Source organism: Lacerta agilis, chromosome 5 (assembly GCF_009819535.1).
Source record: "Lacerta agilis isolate rLacAgi1 chromosome 5, rLacAgi1.pri, whole genome shotgun sequence".
Classification (NCBI taxonomy): domain Eukaryota; kingdom Metazoa; phylum Chordata; class Lepidosauria; order Squamata; family Lacertidae; genus Lacerta; species Lacerta agilis.
This window is the reverse complement of record NC_046316.1, coordinates 33,405,115-33,421,071: the sequence shown is the minus strand read 5'-3', so window position 1 is coordinate 33,421,071 and position 15,957 is coordinate 33,405,115. Positions and strand designations below refer to the sequence as shown.

The following is a 15,957-nucleotide window of genomic DNA, read 5'->3' as shown; positions in this document are numbered from 1 at the left end:
TTGTTCTTTATGTCCAAGTTTTTATCTTTAAGTGTCACCTAGTTTATTTAGGCATTTAAAAAAATAATTGCATGTATGATTGTTTGGATGAAGAATGGTAATGTTGAGGTCAGTAACAGTATCCTGGAATCTAGCATAGCACTATAAAATGATGATATGAAAAACTATTGACTCTTGCTTTGAATTGGTCACTTCATTCTTCTATTATATACATATGGATAGTACAAAGAAATATGACAGTATATTCTTATGGCAGCATGTTATGCCCTTTCAGTCCTGCAATTTACAAACCTTTTTCTGCCCTCATATATACTGTATGCATCTGGCAAAAGAGTTCTTGCTGACAAAACCTAATTGAAGATGCTCAACCTAGGACTTTGATGTTTGGGCTACAAGTTACTAATTTTCCAAAATTCCATCTCAGCAGAAACTCTAAATGACTTGCACAATTTAAACATATATAGAAGCTGTAATTACCCCTTCCATTCCTGCAATAAACCATTAATTATTCCTTTGAGGACACACTTCTGGATATCTTGAGGCTAGAACAAATGAAGAAAGAGACAGAAAACCCACAACCAGCATTTTATCATAGAAGCAAATTCTACAGATATCATTATAGTCATGTGGTTGAATGATGACAAGACAATGCTCTTATCAAAATAGTTTTCATTCTTACAATAAAACACAAGTCATTATTTTAAAATTCAGAAAAAATCTCAGTATTTTCAAGCCATTTATCAATTTGTTGCTTAAATCTCCTGTTGGCAGTCTCTCTTCTAAATTTATAATTCCTATTTTTCCTCATATGAACCCCATCAAACTATCTCTTTTGTTTCCATGTCTTTATATCTCTTTCCAACAGAGATTATCAGAGACATGTTTGTCTAATCCAGGCTTTCTCAACCTCGGCCCTCCAGATGTTTTGAGACTACAATTCCCATCATCCCTGACCACTGGTCCTGCTAGGTAGGGATCATGGGAGTTGTAGGCCAAAAACATCTGGAAGGCCGAGGTTGAGGAAGCCTGCTCTAACCATACCATGGGGTAATATAGCTCTCATTGTAGTTTCTGGTCTCCCATGTATTTGCTATCACATAACTGGCAACAACAGGCAGCTTTTACCCCTTCCCCTGTCTGGTGGTGAATGGTTGGCACATTATTGGCAAATGCAGATAGCATCCTATGCCCATCAACTATGTTTGATTTAAGGTAAAAGCACAGAGGCTGGGACACAAGGACAAGAAAGAGGTGTGATACTGCTGCTCCATTGTTTGTGCTACACATTTAGACTAACATAAGCATTTTATATTCAGTGTATGGAAAACATGGATTATATTTGAACTAAAAGTTTGTCGTATATTATAAAAAAACTACACTTTGTACATGAACACAACTGTATATTCAATGTACAAAATGTGGAAAAAATACACTATCATTTTACTTACTGAACTTAGTAAGGCATCATAAACAGCATTCACAAACTTAGCATCAACTCCACAGTCTTCAATGGAATTAAAAGGGGCATCAATATTTTTCTGCAAATTGTGAAAATATATTAAAGAGCTGTTTCATGAGATTTGTTATGCCAGAGGTATTTTCAAACTTGCGTTACAAATGCACACTCTGCAATAGCATCATTTATAAAACAATATAAAATAAATAACATTTAAAATTGGTATTTTCATTAATTCTATGTGTTCTGATACAAATGGCACACCTAACTACACTGACACAACCATTCTCCAGGAAACCACATCAAATTGCTGGTGCTATGCCAACTCATAGGCATGTTACAAGCTATATGGCCAATGCCATGTTGGCTGTATGAGAGAGATCCTAACCTTTAATCCACACTGCTGGTAGGGGTTAGTATAAAGCAGGGGCAATCTGCTGCTGCAAGGTTCTGAGAAAGGGTGAATGGGTGATTGTGCTTCTGGATCCAAAGCTGGCCCACTTTCTGCCTGAGAGATGACAGCAAAAAAGAATTACCTGCCCTTCCTCCACTACCACTGACATTGGCAAAGAAGGTAACTCCATCAAGCCCAGTCCTTTGATTATTCTTACTGCCATTAAATCAGCTGTCTGAGGGAAGAACTTTGGGGCAGCAGCTGCCTGCCCCCCAGGCCTGGACATTATCATCCAGCTGTGCTCCTGGATCTGATTTGGTGCTTCAGGGGTGGATCTGCTCTTCATCAAGAGCAAGACATTCTATTCATAGGCCACTTCCAGGCCTGTAATTCTGCATCTGAGATGTTTACAATCTAGCAGAACCAGTCAGACCAGCTTCTTTATTAAGCTAATGGCTTTAGCCCACTCAGCTAAATACCATCATCAGCATTTTAAAGTGTGACCCCTGTTGCCATAGAGACAAATGGGTGAATCTTTTCCAACCTCACCTGGCTGGATGCCATGTCATCATAGGACAAAGAACAAAAGGCCAAGTGGGGCTGCACATGTGTGAGTTTTTCAGCTGCCTTGGATGCTGGAGATACAGAGGCTTGACTTTTTCTGTAGGCAGAATACCAAAGCTATGGCTTTGGAGGGACTTCCCTGGAAACCTAATAGGGAAGCAAGATCTGTTGGAGAATGCTGAGAGCCCTTCCATCCTATGCTCAGGTTGTATACATGTGTAAATAAACCATATATCCTAAAGACACCACAGTCTCCATTGACCTTCATTCCAAGGAAACCAAACCTTGGGTAAGGGCAGGAACCACTGGAGTCTCTCACCATTTGGAGACTGGGGTGCATGAAACACTATATAGAGTAGGGAGAGTGATGCTCTCTCCTACTCCCACTTTCAGTTTTATGTGCCTTTCAAAACCAGCATCTGAGCAGTTGAACAGAAAGCAGAGTGACTGAAAGCATACAAAGGAAAGAGACGCAATCTGGGACACTGGGGAAAATTGGAGAGCTATGGGGGTGAGAGTGAAATAAAGCATGGGTACATACTCATATCACATCCAATACAATTGATAACTTTTAACTGCCTGATTTTTCATGTGTTTCCCCAAGCCCACATCCATCAAATCACAGATGCCACCGTTGATTGAACCATAACCATTACAAATCTGGTGCTTTCCAGTGTTGCTGTGTCACAAAAACAGGGATCCAATATATGGATTATCATAATTTTTCTATGAGAGCCCCTATGAAAATCATAGATCACGTTGTCTACAGATGGATTCTGTGATTTGTTGGCTGCTTGGGTTTTTTTCTGAGGTCATTCAATGAAAAACTTTAAAAATCCATCAGAATCTGTGCCTGCAACACCTTCACTAAAGTTTTCTGCAGTGCTTGACAGAGGCAGATTTTTTTTTTACTGTATCAATATAAGTTTTAATTTTATGGTGGATTTTTTGGGAGACCCTGCGTAAAATCATGCAAATTCCAGAGGAACTGTTTTAATTCTACTGAATTAAACTTTTGCCCAGATCACATTCAAAGGCAAAAAGGGTTTGTGTGTGAACTTTGTTGTTTATCTGGAGTGGGGTGACCCATGGAGGGGTGGGGGAACAGAAGCAACCAGAGAAGGCTGTGTTCCCACAACACACATTCCAGTTTCTAATTGTGCCTGCAGGCCCCAAAAGATTGGTAACAGCACTATCTAGTGGTGTGGGTACAGTTTTCCAACCTTGTGTGTAGTGTACATGCTGTTTTCATATATATTACTCTTCCTGGATTGCGGTGTTTGTAGGGTTTCAGTCATTTCGTCATAGATGAAAAATGCAGTATAACACTGCTAATCACTGTGAAAATGGTCTAACAATCAGTTTCATGTACCAATATAAAAAGCCAGTTTTACTATTTTCTTATACAAAATTAGATTTTAAACATGCCATTTCCCTTAATTTATCTAGCTTCTACTTTTGTTTGCTTTGCTTTAATTATATATATTAGATAAAACAGATATTTGCATTATTGCTAGTTAATGTTTAAGCGAATTAAGATGTGTTTCTGGTGATAATGGTGGTTTTTACCTTAAATGCAGTATTGATTTCTGGAAAAGAATCAAACGTTTTTGAATAAAAATCATACACTGTTTTCCAGTCTCCTGATAATTTAGCTTTTTCTATGTCTTCCCTAAACAGAAAGCACAAAATGCAACCAATTATACAGCTAGCAGAATATTTTACACAAACAGCTTTCAATACATTTTAGACACCCAGAAATATAAATACTAAGTTGTATCCCATACTTGTATTTAATTTCTTTTTCATAAATTTTAAAAATCCAAATTACATTCAAATAGGTATAATTACATTCATGTAAAAATAGCATCCATAAATGCAGTTAAAAGCAGAGAACCTTACATACTTTGGACCATTAGGGCTAGGCATGAAATAATGAGGAACTAAGGAGCTGAGATCCAAAGAAATGCACAGCTTCTTCCACATATTCCAAGGCAGCTCTGTTTTGCTAGAACAAAAACTCCCCATATCGCATAGCAAGCTGCTTTTATTAGTAAGGGAAATTTCACAAGCAGCTTGTGATTCAACACACGGTCAGTTTTTAAAAAGAAAAATGCTAAAAGTTAAGCTACCGGTACTGCCCTTGGAAGACCTAAGCTAGTTCTTTAGGTACAGATTGATATGCTCAAAGCAGTGGTCCATCTTCTCCAGTGCTCACTCCAGAGTGCTTGGGAGCAGATTGCCATTTCTTCCTCTTTTGCCCACCAGCCTGGCACAAGACATTTCAGGAGCACAGCAGCGTAGCTGGCCTTTCATTCCAACCTGAACATAATCCATGTGTAGCAGCAAGATGGCAACTGTGTGCCATGCTATGTCACCTTAGCAAGACAGCAGCAGAGGTTGCATGCCACAGCAGACAGCCACTGAGCAAGTGAGCCAGCCAGCCACCTCATGAACCATCTGCATTAGGAAACAAGATCACAGAAGCAGAGAATGCATGCCAGGCCTCCTACCCCTAAGTTGCATGCTATCCAGGCAAGGTCATAATGGGTCAGTAGCAGAGGCAGAGTGCCAGATCTGCCATCCATTGTGATGGGACAAGCCACATGATCACAAAAGGGAGCACAGTTGAGGAAGTAGCATCAACAGCAGCGACCAAACATAGCTAATCCATGAGTAAATGAAGCATTCAATCACAATGTGCCCAAGGTGTCTGCCTAATGTTGTAACATCTGAGAACAGCTAGAAAGGCATGTAATGTCTTTGCTCCCCCACCCCACCCCCAGCACCACCTCCATCTGCCACCAGGCTGTGAGAGACAGCAGCAGCCACCCAGGCAGTCATGTCTGAGATGGGATTATTTCCTACTTCACCTGCTGTGGCCCAGAGAATCACCAGCAAAGTGGCAGCTAGAATCCCTGGAAACTGAGAGGAAGGCATGTAACATATTTGCTCCCTCCTAGCATCTCCTGCATCTGCCTCCAGTTAAAAAAACCTTCATTTTATGTAAATTTTTGAGCCGAATTATTTATTTCTTTGCATGTATTCACAGGTTATATAGCTGCAGGAAATTAGAGTATGGAAAAATATGTATTTTCCAATAGAAGCTGACCCATTTGGGAGTTTAGTATAAATATTAGAAGCTATGTTTGGTTGCTGGGTACAACATCTTTTTTTAATTAGAATAATTAAAAAGAACATATCAATAAATCTGTTAGCAGTACATATACAGTACATAAAATAATGCTACTTACCGGAAGTCTATTAGAGTTTTTGTTTGGATGGGAAGAGGATGTTCTGGTGGGACTGAAACTTTCATTTCTGCTGTAAGTATATCTACAGAGGTGCGCTGTTTTTGCCTAACATCATGGCCAAGGGATGGAAGCTCTTTTGCTGATTCAGAAGCAAAAGTTTTTTTAAAAATCATAAACTGCAAAAATAATTAATTCGAAAGTAATCTAAAATATAGACTCTATGTCTACCTGAACCTACCTGCATATTTGAAAGGAACTACCATTGAAATTCCAAGTTAACACAGCTAGGATTAGGTTGCAGTGCTCCCTCATGCCCATACATTTGTGCAAGTCATAAAATATACATTATATATATATATATATATATATATATATATATATATATATATATATATATATATATATATATATATAATTTGTTTGGATCTAGAGGAGCACTAGCAGGAAGAGACTGATGCAAGATGACTTTCATAAGCCCTTCCCCCAAAACCTTGTCTGAATGCAATGGGATGGGGTGGGGTGGGATGAGCTGAAGAGAAAAGGAAGTCACCAAAAACTTATCAGAAGCACTTTCCATGAGCCAGGAACTGTATAAACTGTGGTTCTTGATTTTGGTTTTCCCCCCCTAAACCTTAGTTATAACTAATCACAGTTGTCCCAGTTTTGAAATAATGACAAGCTACAGAAACAAAAGCTCCCAATATGCTTCTTATGGCCATACAGGAGGAGAGAGGAGTGCATGTGTCTGAGGCTTGTTTTCATAATGTTAAGCCATAGGTTAGTGTTATGTCTAAACCCAGTCATAGAGTTAACACTTATGAAGTTTGAGCACCTGAGGAACACAGTAACATTCAAATTCCTTTCAAACTGGAGCTGTTGCTATCTTTCATATTCTAAGACCAAGAATGTAAAAGAAACCTTCTACTAACTAGACCAATTTAAATGGGAGATTATGAAAAGTTTGAATAAATCACTAATCTGAGTGGGATAATATAATTTTAAAAAGGAAAGAAAGGTTTTGTTCATGTGACTTAAAATAATAAATAATATTTTTCAAGATCCTTATGCTTCTGAACATCAGTTTCACTGATTTTAAATACGGCAACACCCTTTCTAGCATTATCTTTGAACAATCTAGAAATAAGCACCAAACAGTAACATACTAAATTAATTAGTAAAAACTTTAAGAAGCTTTAAATAGCTGTATCAGTGCTGCAGTTTACAACAGCACCTTAAAGAATACTATATACACTGAAAACTATTTATTATAAAAAATAATTACAATCCTTCCTGAACTCTGTTCTAAAAATACTTGGAAATGTTTAAGAGATGGTAAGATTTGTAAAGCGTTGTACTGCTGAATAATGGTTTTGAGAATGTTGCTTGGTTACATTATGCAAAAATCACTTAACCAATGTATGAGAGGCAAGAATGTTAATGAAAAATCTGATGAACAAAGCATTTCTGATAAGAGAAGAGAGACTAGATTATTAGAGCATTAAACTGGAAATGAATGGGTATGAAACAGTGCCATTTCTTCAATGACTGATACAAATGTCACGATGTGACATGGTACAATTCTAGTTCGGAATTCTAAGGGTCAATTTCTAGTTTTGCTCTACGTCCAAACCCTTCCAACCATATCCTATCATATATTCAAATGGGCAAAACTGTCACAAAACCTGTGTTATAATAGACACAGTTGCAATTCCTGTGGCAGTATTTTCAGCTGTCCTTTCATCACTGACAGGCTCACATTATGTTAGACACGTAAGTGCATATCCAACAATAGCAAATACTTATGTATAGTATTTAACATTAACAAGCAGTACAGATCCTGTTGGATTAAAAAAAAAATGACTTGCCCCCAATGTTGGTCATATTCACCCTCTGCCAGGGGCGGAGGAAGGAGGGTGCAGTGGGTGCAGACCACCCCGGGTGTCACCACTGGGGGGGGGGTTGACAAAATGCCAGGTGGCTCTCACCGCGGGGCCTGCAGTGCGCCCGAGCCACATGTCTCTCCAGGGAGAGACGTGGTGGCTTGGGCGCATGTAGGCTCTGCGCTGCCCAAACGGTCTGCCCACTGCCTCCCCCCCAGCTGTAGGGCGGCTGAGTGGGAGGAGGCAGGCAGAGTCCAGAGGCCCCGTGATGTGCCCTGCCCCTATGGGCAGCTTGCGCTGCCCCTGGGCGCACCGCCCCAGGTGCCTGAGCGACTTCCTCCGCTGCTGCTCTCTGCCGGTGATGGCAACTCAACCCTGACTATTCTTACACACTTTTTCAAAAAAGGCCTTCCAAAGCATGTAAACTATGTTTACTCAAGCCCTTTCAACAATCCCACTTGTTCTATATTGCCAATAGAAAAAAAAAAATCCTGACATTTAAGAACAGCTAAGCAGGCAGCAGGCTATGATTACTGCCACTGAAAAGCTTACTACATACACAAAGTGCACACTGTCAATGTTACACTCATTGTAGTTATTTCATCCTAAAACTCCCTACTGACTTATTTATCTGTTCTAACTTGCATTTGTTAGACAGTTAGCTCTTACTGTGCTGTGTCATTTATTATGACTTTAGAGTACTTTGCACAAACACAGTTCTACTAGCAAACACCAAGGCACTGTCACAACACAAACAAAAAACAAAACAGCTACTAACAATAGTACACCAAGTAGCTCCTGCAGTCACAAATGGCTAAATAATGAAACTTTTGTTCTCTTACCATTTTTTATATCTGCAATAACAAATTCTGTAGGTGAGCTTCCACTTCCAGTATCTTCTTGTTTCTGGCTGATGGTCGAAATAAAACTGCTGAATGGTGAAATATCATTTTTTGGTCCCGTCTCCAAGCTCTGCAATTAGAAAAAAAAAACAATTCAATGCTGTGACATACAAGTTCCATTGATTTCAGTGGAATTTAGGGCTACTTCAAACATTATGAGAGTCAAACCCGCATTTTAAATATTGACACAGTGTTGAGACATGTTTACATTTTTATATTCATATACCTCTCTTTCTAAATTGAGTTATCTGTCATATTATACTAGTGCATATACATTAAAAATGTAACAAGTGGAGTTATTAGGTACACCAAATTTTATCCGGGTTCTACCCTAAATAAGTATATGCAAACACTTTTCTCTCTAAAGGTAGTTGTTAAAATCTATATGAAAATCTTAAGTCCTCAAACTCATTGAGGACTCTCTGAAGCCTGGATGTGCAAGAGACCACCTATGGAAGAACCCCTGGACCAAAACTCTCCTCCTAAAGGACAGCTAAAGGTGGAACCATGAGAACTAGATGAGCCCAGATTAATGTCATTTGCAAAAATATTCCACACAACATACCACTCTCTAAACTTGGATACTTGGCTGACTAGTTCATTAACCCTTTGCTTTGTTTTAACCAGAAAGGGAGCATATACTTTGAATGGCATACTCTAACCATAACTGCTTTGTTCTGTATTGAAGTTGTACTCCCAAGAACATCCTTTAAATAAAAGTAATTAAAAGTTAAGCAGATAAAAGTTTAAAAATTTCATGGTTTAATAAACACAAACCATTCTTATAATATCCTGCTTTTAACATATAACATTTTGCATAAAGCTTGAATCACAGATATCTTGTATTTCAACTTGGAATGTATTTGTAAGGAAAACATTTTTAGAGCTAATTTTTTTAAAAAGTATTTTCACGTAGTAAATAATTGTATGTGAGCTTTTTGATGACAATATTGTCACTATCTAATCAAATAGCCAATAACTCATCCCACCACCTGCTGACAATCTACTGGTACTTAGAAATAAAATGTTAGTGACGTATCATTTATCCTATAGTGTGCTGGCAGTACAGTGGTACCTGTGGTTATGTACTTAATTCATTCGGGAGGTCCGTTCTTAACCTGAAGCACCACTTTAGCTAATGGGACCTCCTGCTGCCGCTGCGCCGCCAGAGCACAATTTCTGTTCTTATCCTGAAGCAAAGTTCTTAACCTGAAGCATTATTTCTGGGTTAGCAGAGTATGTAACCTGAAGCATATGTAACCTGAAGTGTATGTAACCCGAGGTACCACTGTATTCTTGATATCATTTTCCCTTCCCCCAAGGAATCTGGTTAGAATAAAACCATGCCATTTGCTGTATGCAACTACTTAAGAATTAGAGCAGATTAGTACAGTGATAAAGCATGACAGAAAAAGAATGTACGGTAATATACTCAAGATAGCTGTTCTTAGACAGAAACAAACACCTATACATTGGGCAGAGGGAATACTTGCACGAGCTCTGCAATAACGTCACCCACTATTAAAAATAGCTACAAAAATAAATGTACTTTCTTTCTCAAAAACTACAGTGCAACACCCGTAAATTTGATTTCATAACAAATTAATAGCTATTTAGCCAATATTAGTAGGCTGGATTCTCATATACTAATTACAAAAGGATTGCTTTGGTACAAAAATAGAATTGTACCCCACATACTAAAAATGGTCTAGAGCATGCTATATGGCACTTCCCTGTCCTCTCTTAATTCAGTGCCTCTGAGCCAAACAAAACAATATAGGATGCTGAAGTGTGTGGGTCTGGAGTACCTACAGAATGCACATACTCTTGTGAAAGCTATTCGGGTTCTAGAAGCAGCTTGGCCAAAGCTGTATCTGAAGTTGTTATATTAGAGAAAGGAGCGGACAGGCAGGGTCAGAGGAAGATGATGAAAAGTAGTGCATCTGGGTCCAGTCACCAAAAGAAGGAACTCATTAGAGAGAAATTGTCTTACATATTGTGACCAAAGTACTTGTAAACTACAGTTAGAGCAGGCAAATCCCAACACCCAAACTACTGAAAATCTTATTTAGCCATCTTTACAGCAGAGATTCTCAAGAAATTGATTTTATACTCATAACCACATTCTATGGTTCTTCTGTGCTTCCACAGAATTATGTCAAATACATTCCTGTCTATTAATTCAAAGATCTACAGCTTGAGTGGTTGTTGCTATACATTAAACAATTGAGGCATAAATTCTTATTTAGAACACTAAATAAAAACTCCTTTGTGATAAATGGGCTCCAGTTCAATAGCTCTTTCTGCTTTTCTCATTTCAAAATGTTTTATAAGCCTTGACGTTTGTTACCAAAATATCATTGTGTTCTTCTCCATCTGTTACTTTCCCTAGATACAGTGAAGCATCTCTGTAAGTTATATTTTTAACACATTTTTTTACTTCCTTTTTTTTGCTAGCTCCACCCAAGCCATTCAGATAAATAAATATAGACGTACAATTGTTATTCTTCTAAAATAGATGTGCTGGCTTTCCTTACATTACAGATATCTGTAACGCACAAAACAAGACAATCTACAAAGATTTCAGTGTGTGAGCCTTTTAATTATTTGAGCTTCAGCACATAACTTTCATTGTACACAACTGGCAACAATCCCAAGCAGTGCTGTCTTTAGCATATGCACCGCCGGGGTGCAAAGATCCGCCCAGCGCCCCCAAATTTAGTTGAGCCCCCAAATTAACTTTTATTATGCTTATGTCAGACACCATGCTTACTCCTTATCTATTGTTTACGAAAGAAGGCAGGAAAAGAAACAAACTTTTTATTTGCTCATTTATTTACAATACACTTATACTTAAGTATACAACACCACCACACTTAAATTTTAAGTACAGTGGTACCCCGTGTTACACATGCGATCTGTTCTGGATCACACTACATAACACGGGCGGGTGTGACACGAATGTCCCCCCAAAAAAGAAAAAACCCGGAAGTAGTGTGATTTGAATGCTTCTGTGCACGTGCGAAGTGCGCAGAAGCGTTCTGCGCATTCGGGGGTCTCGCTCACTCTGGAAACACTTCCGGGTTGCGGGCATTCTTAACTCAAACGTCCGCAACCCGGGGTGTGCGCAACCCGGGGTATGACTGTATTGTTTAGGCACCTACTTAGGAGAAACATCAATCGTGTCAAAGGTGCCGCTGACCCCACTGCCACATAGCAGCTCAATACAATATGTAACATAATATTTTGATGTAAGAATTAATTCCACGTGCATGGTTCCGTTGTAAATGACAAGCGCCGTTGTTGAGTCTGACAAGCGCAGCCGCTGGCGAGGTACGTCTTTGGTAAATGAGCACACAAAGTCGAAAGTCCTTTAGTGAAACAGTAGGTATACATTTTGGTAATACCTAGGTATATATGCATTTTGTTTTTATACCTTGATCAAAATTATTTATTATTTCATAACAAGTAGATACCGGTAGTTAAGAGCTTTGGCGGCTTCAGCAGCGGGTGTCTGGCACTCCCCAGAATTCAGCACTCGGGCGCCCCTTGTACCCCCAGATAAAGACGGCCCTGATCCCAAGTACTATTTATGTATTGAATTTGTATCCCTCCTGCCCTCCTGAAGGAATCCCAGGGCAAACACATCCAGAATTTAAAAATGAAACAAAAACAGAGTGAAAACATTCTGAAAACCATTAGCTTAAAACATCTTTAAAAAGTTACGGTTGGCCTCAAATGTTAAGAATCTAGCCTCAATATTGGCCTCTTGGGATGGTGCAGTTAATTTGACTTCCAATTGGCCACCGTGAGAACAAGATGCTGCATTAGAAATGCCACTGGCCTGATCTGAGCAGGGCACTTATGTTCTTAATTTTTAGGCACTTAACTTCAATCTGAGTTTACAAAAGACTTTCACTCATAGAATCATAGAGTTGGAAGAGACCACAAGGGCCATCCAATCCAACCCCCTGCCAAGCAGGAAACACCATCAAAGCATTCCTGACAGATGGCTGTCAAGCCTCTGCTTAAAGACATCCAAAAAAGGAGAATCCACCACACTCCTTGGTAGCAAATTCCACTGCCGAACAGCTCTCACTGTCAGGAAGTTCTTCCTAATGTTTAGGTGGAATCTTCTTTCTTGCAGTTTGAATCTATTGCTCCGTGTCCGCTTCTCTGGAGCAGCAGAAAACAACCTTTCACCCTCCTCTGTATGACATCCTTTTATATATTTGAACATGGCTATCATATCACCCCTTAACCTTCTCTTCTCCAGGCTAAACATACCCAGCTCCCTAAGCCGTTCCTCATAAGGCATTGTTTCCAGGCCTTTGAACATTTTGGTTGCCCTCTTCTGGACACGTTCCAGCTTGTCAGTATCCTTCTTGAACTGTGGTGCCCAGAACTGGACACAGTATTCCAGGTGAGGTCTGACCAGAGCAGAATATAGTGGTACTATTACTTCCCTTGATCTAGACGTTATACTCTAGACGTTATGGATGCAGCTCAGAATTGCATTGGCTTTTTTAGCTGCTGCATCACACTGTTGACTCATGTCAAGTTTGTGGTCTACCAAGACTCCTAGATCCTTTTCACATGTACTGCTCTCAAGCCAGGTGTCACCCATCCTGTATTTGTGCCTTTCATTTTTTTTTTGCCCAAGTGTAGTACTTTACATTTCTCCTTGTTAAAATTCATCTTGTTTGCTTTGGCCCACTCAATCTTGTTTGCTTTGGACCACTCAATTAGGACTTGAGTCAAAATCCCCACAAATGTGCTTGATTATAATTTTCTACCCTGGTCTACATTTACTATGAATGTTCTAGAATTATTTGCTAGGAAGAAAAAGGATGCTCAGTATTAGCTGAAGGGCTGGTGAGTGACTCTCACCCCCTGCTGCTTTTTCCTCCAGATGGCAAATTGCACTTTCCACTAGTAGAACAGAAAGCAGGAAGCAGAATGAGATTTGCTGCCTTGCAGCACAGGGGCCATGGATACATGGAATATAGCTTTTCAAATTCTCCTCAGATGAGCCTTTTGGCCTATTAAGATATTTAGAACAGACTCTTCTGCAGTACCATAATGTACTCAGTTAGATTTGGCAAATACACACTGTCACTCAATTGCTGTGAAGATCCACATGCCTTTCCACCTTGTAGGGCATCTGTTGGAAGGAAGTAAAGTTCTCAGCAATAAACCACAATATTCTGACACTTTAAATACAGGATGTTGTTCCAAAAGCTAGTGATTTTATTGGGATCATAAATCTTCCACAGAACGAGGCTGCCAAAATATCAGTGCCCATCATTGGTTAACAACTTTTCTTCATGCATGTGTCATTTTGCACTTCTAAAAAGTTTTGTTTTAGTCATTCTGAAAAAGTTCTAGCTGCTGAGCACTCTCTCCTACTCTATCATTCAAGTGAGGGAGATTCATGTAGCTTTTTGAACACAAATGAGTGATGCATAATAGAAAGATAACCTTCTCCTTCTCTAAAAAGTGTCTACTTACCTTTCCTTTTGCCCCCCTTCTTTGTTGCTGTTAACATTTTTTGACAGGTGTGCATTTAAGATCCAGTGGATCATGTATTTCTTACCCCAATAAATATGGGGTGCCTCATTCACTGTTTGTGATGCAGTATAATCAGGATAAAGTATATGGAAATGTGGCTAGATGTGATTTCATGTATGCAAGATCTTGGGGGACATTCTAGGCCCTTCTTAGGCATATTTTTAACCTGGATTTATCAATCCCCAAAAATTCAACCAATGATTTTGTTTATAGTTAGGCAATTCTAAGCATTCATTTGTTGCTTAACTGATTACTTTATAATTGCATTCTCCAAAAGCAATCTCCAGTCTCTCAAGGCTATCAAACTATGAGAGAAACTATAGCTGAGAAATTAAGGTTAAATGGTGAGAATGCTATAAGCATTAATGCATTCTAAATACAAGTACATACCATAATTGTGCCCCATTGGAATAGTACACACTAGTTCAAAACACAACCCCCTGGAGTTACTTTCAAAGGGTGTTGGGTGCTCCCCCTAATTTGTCCTGCTACCTGATTAATGATCTCAAGCTTTCATTCACAGTGTATTTGTATTTAATGTGTATGTATAGCAAAATCCTTGCTCCCCATAAAGTATCCCCCCCAACTAGCTTCTCTCAATTATCCCCTGCAGTCCCCTTTCCTCCCAAACCGTCTTGACAAAATCTTCCTTGATACATATTCACTGGACTTACAGATATTTAAATTAAATTCATGCTAAAAATTTGTCAATACATCGATGTTATAATGGCCTTGATTTAAAACAAAAAACGATGTGTTGGGATCTTATTCCGGAACAGAGAAATCCTGGAAACCACGCCTACGCAATCTGTCCCATTCAGCACGCTAATGGTTCTGACAATGTAGCCAAAAATGGCAGGACTGTTAAATACCAGCTACCGTACTTCTCTATGGATAAGTTTATAAGAACCTCCTCCCTCCACCCCCCCCAAAAAAACCATTGATGCCAATCACTGAATGCTGTTACATTAGTGAAACCAGTCAACATGTATATTGTGTGTATACCTGAGAGGGTGGAAGGAAAAGAAACAAAACCTCCCGTGAATTTCATGCCCTTTGCTTTCCATTACCACCAGGAAAGATTTGGCCTTAAGCTGCTTTTTCACAGGAGTTGAAGCCGAGCCATTCATCCCAACATCTCCTGGTGAGCTCAGCAGCGAAGCATCTGTGAATGGGAAAAGCTTTCCAGCATCCCTGAAGAGAGCATCTCAGGCGGCGGTGGTGGTCCATGAAAGCTTTACTAGCCTTGCCGCAATCAGTCTGCCAGCTTTTATTAAGGAGCCCCTGTTTTGCTGCAACAGACCGCTAGGAACAACCAGGAGCTGCTATATACTGTACATACATACGATGCATACATACCCCAGAAGCTGCCCTGGGCTCAGTCAGCTGGGGAGGCAGTTTCTTCTCTCCTCCTCCTCCTCCTCCTTCCTCCTCCGCAGCCGCCGCCGCCGCCCTCTCGTCCTGCTCTGATCCCGCCGCCTCCGCCGGGGAATCCACTCTCTCCTCCTCCTCCTCGCTGCAGCCCAGCAACAGCCGCTTGTCGCCGGCGGCGGGCGAGAGGAGCTCCGAGTTGGCCTCGGAAGGCTGCAGCGACATCCTCTCTCCCTCGCAGGCAGCAGCAGCGCTCCTCTCTGTCAAACCAGTCCCGGGGCTGCTGCTGCTGCCGCCGCCGCCATGTGTCCTGATCGCCTCCTCCTCGCCGGCTTTTTTTTTTTTTTTTTTTACCTCAGGCAACCTCTTTTACCTCAGAGGCACATCCACGACGAAGACTATGAGGCCCCGCTCCTCGCCCGCTTCAAAGCTATGGCTATCTCCCCAGTCTCCCCCCTCGGCTTCCCTCCGTATCGCCGCCTCAGGAGGAATTTGCTCGCTGCCCGCAAGCGGCGCTTTTTCTTCACATGACGCCCCTCGTCCCTCTTTCGCGCCGCCGCCGCCC

General features: G+C 40.3%; 1 protein-coding gene across 1 annotated transcript in view; it reads right to left on the bottom strand.

Annotated features, from left to right (window-relative positions):
• HECTD2 (HECT domain E3 ubiquitin protein ligase 2) overlaps window positions 1–15,699 on the bottom strand; it is a 31,772-nt gene extending 16,073 nt beyond the window's left edge. The window contains exons 1-6 of the mRNA XM_033149243.1: window positions 15,381–15,699; window positions 8,391–8,520; window positions 5,669–5,807; window positions 3,984–4,086; window positions 1,449–1,538; window positions 478–542 (exon numbers count right to left, since the gene is read on the bottom strand). Coding sequence (XP_033005134.1) covers window positions 478–542; window positions 1,449–1,538; window positions 3,984–4,086; window positions 5,669–5,807; window positions 8,391–8,520; window positions 15,381–15,617 — 764 coding nt within the window. The 5' untranslated portion in view covers window positions 15,618–15,699. The remainder of the gene's footprint in view (window positions 1–477; window positions 543–1,448; window positions 1,539–3,983; window positions 4,087–5,668; window positions 5,808–8,390; window positions 8,521–15,380) is intronic.
• Between the last annotated feature and the right edge of the window lie 258 nt (window positions 15,700–15,957).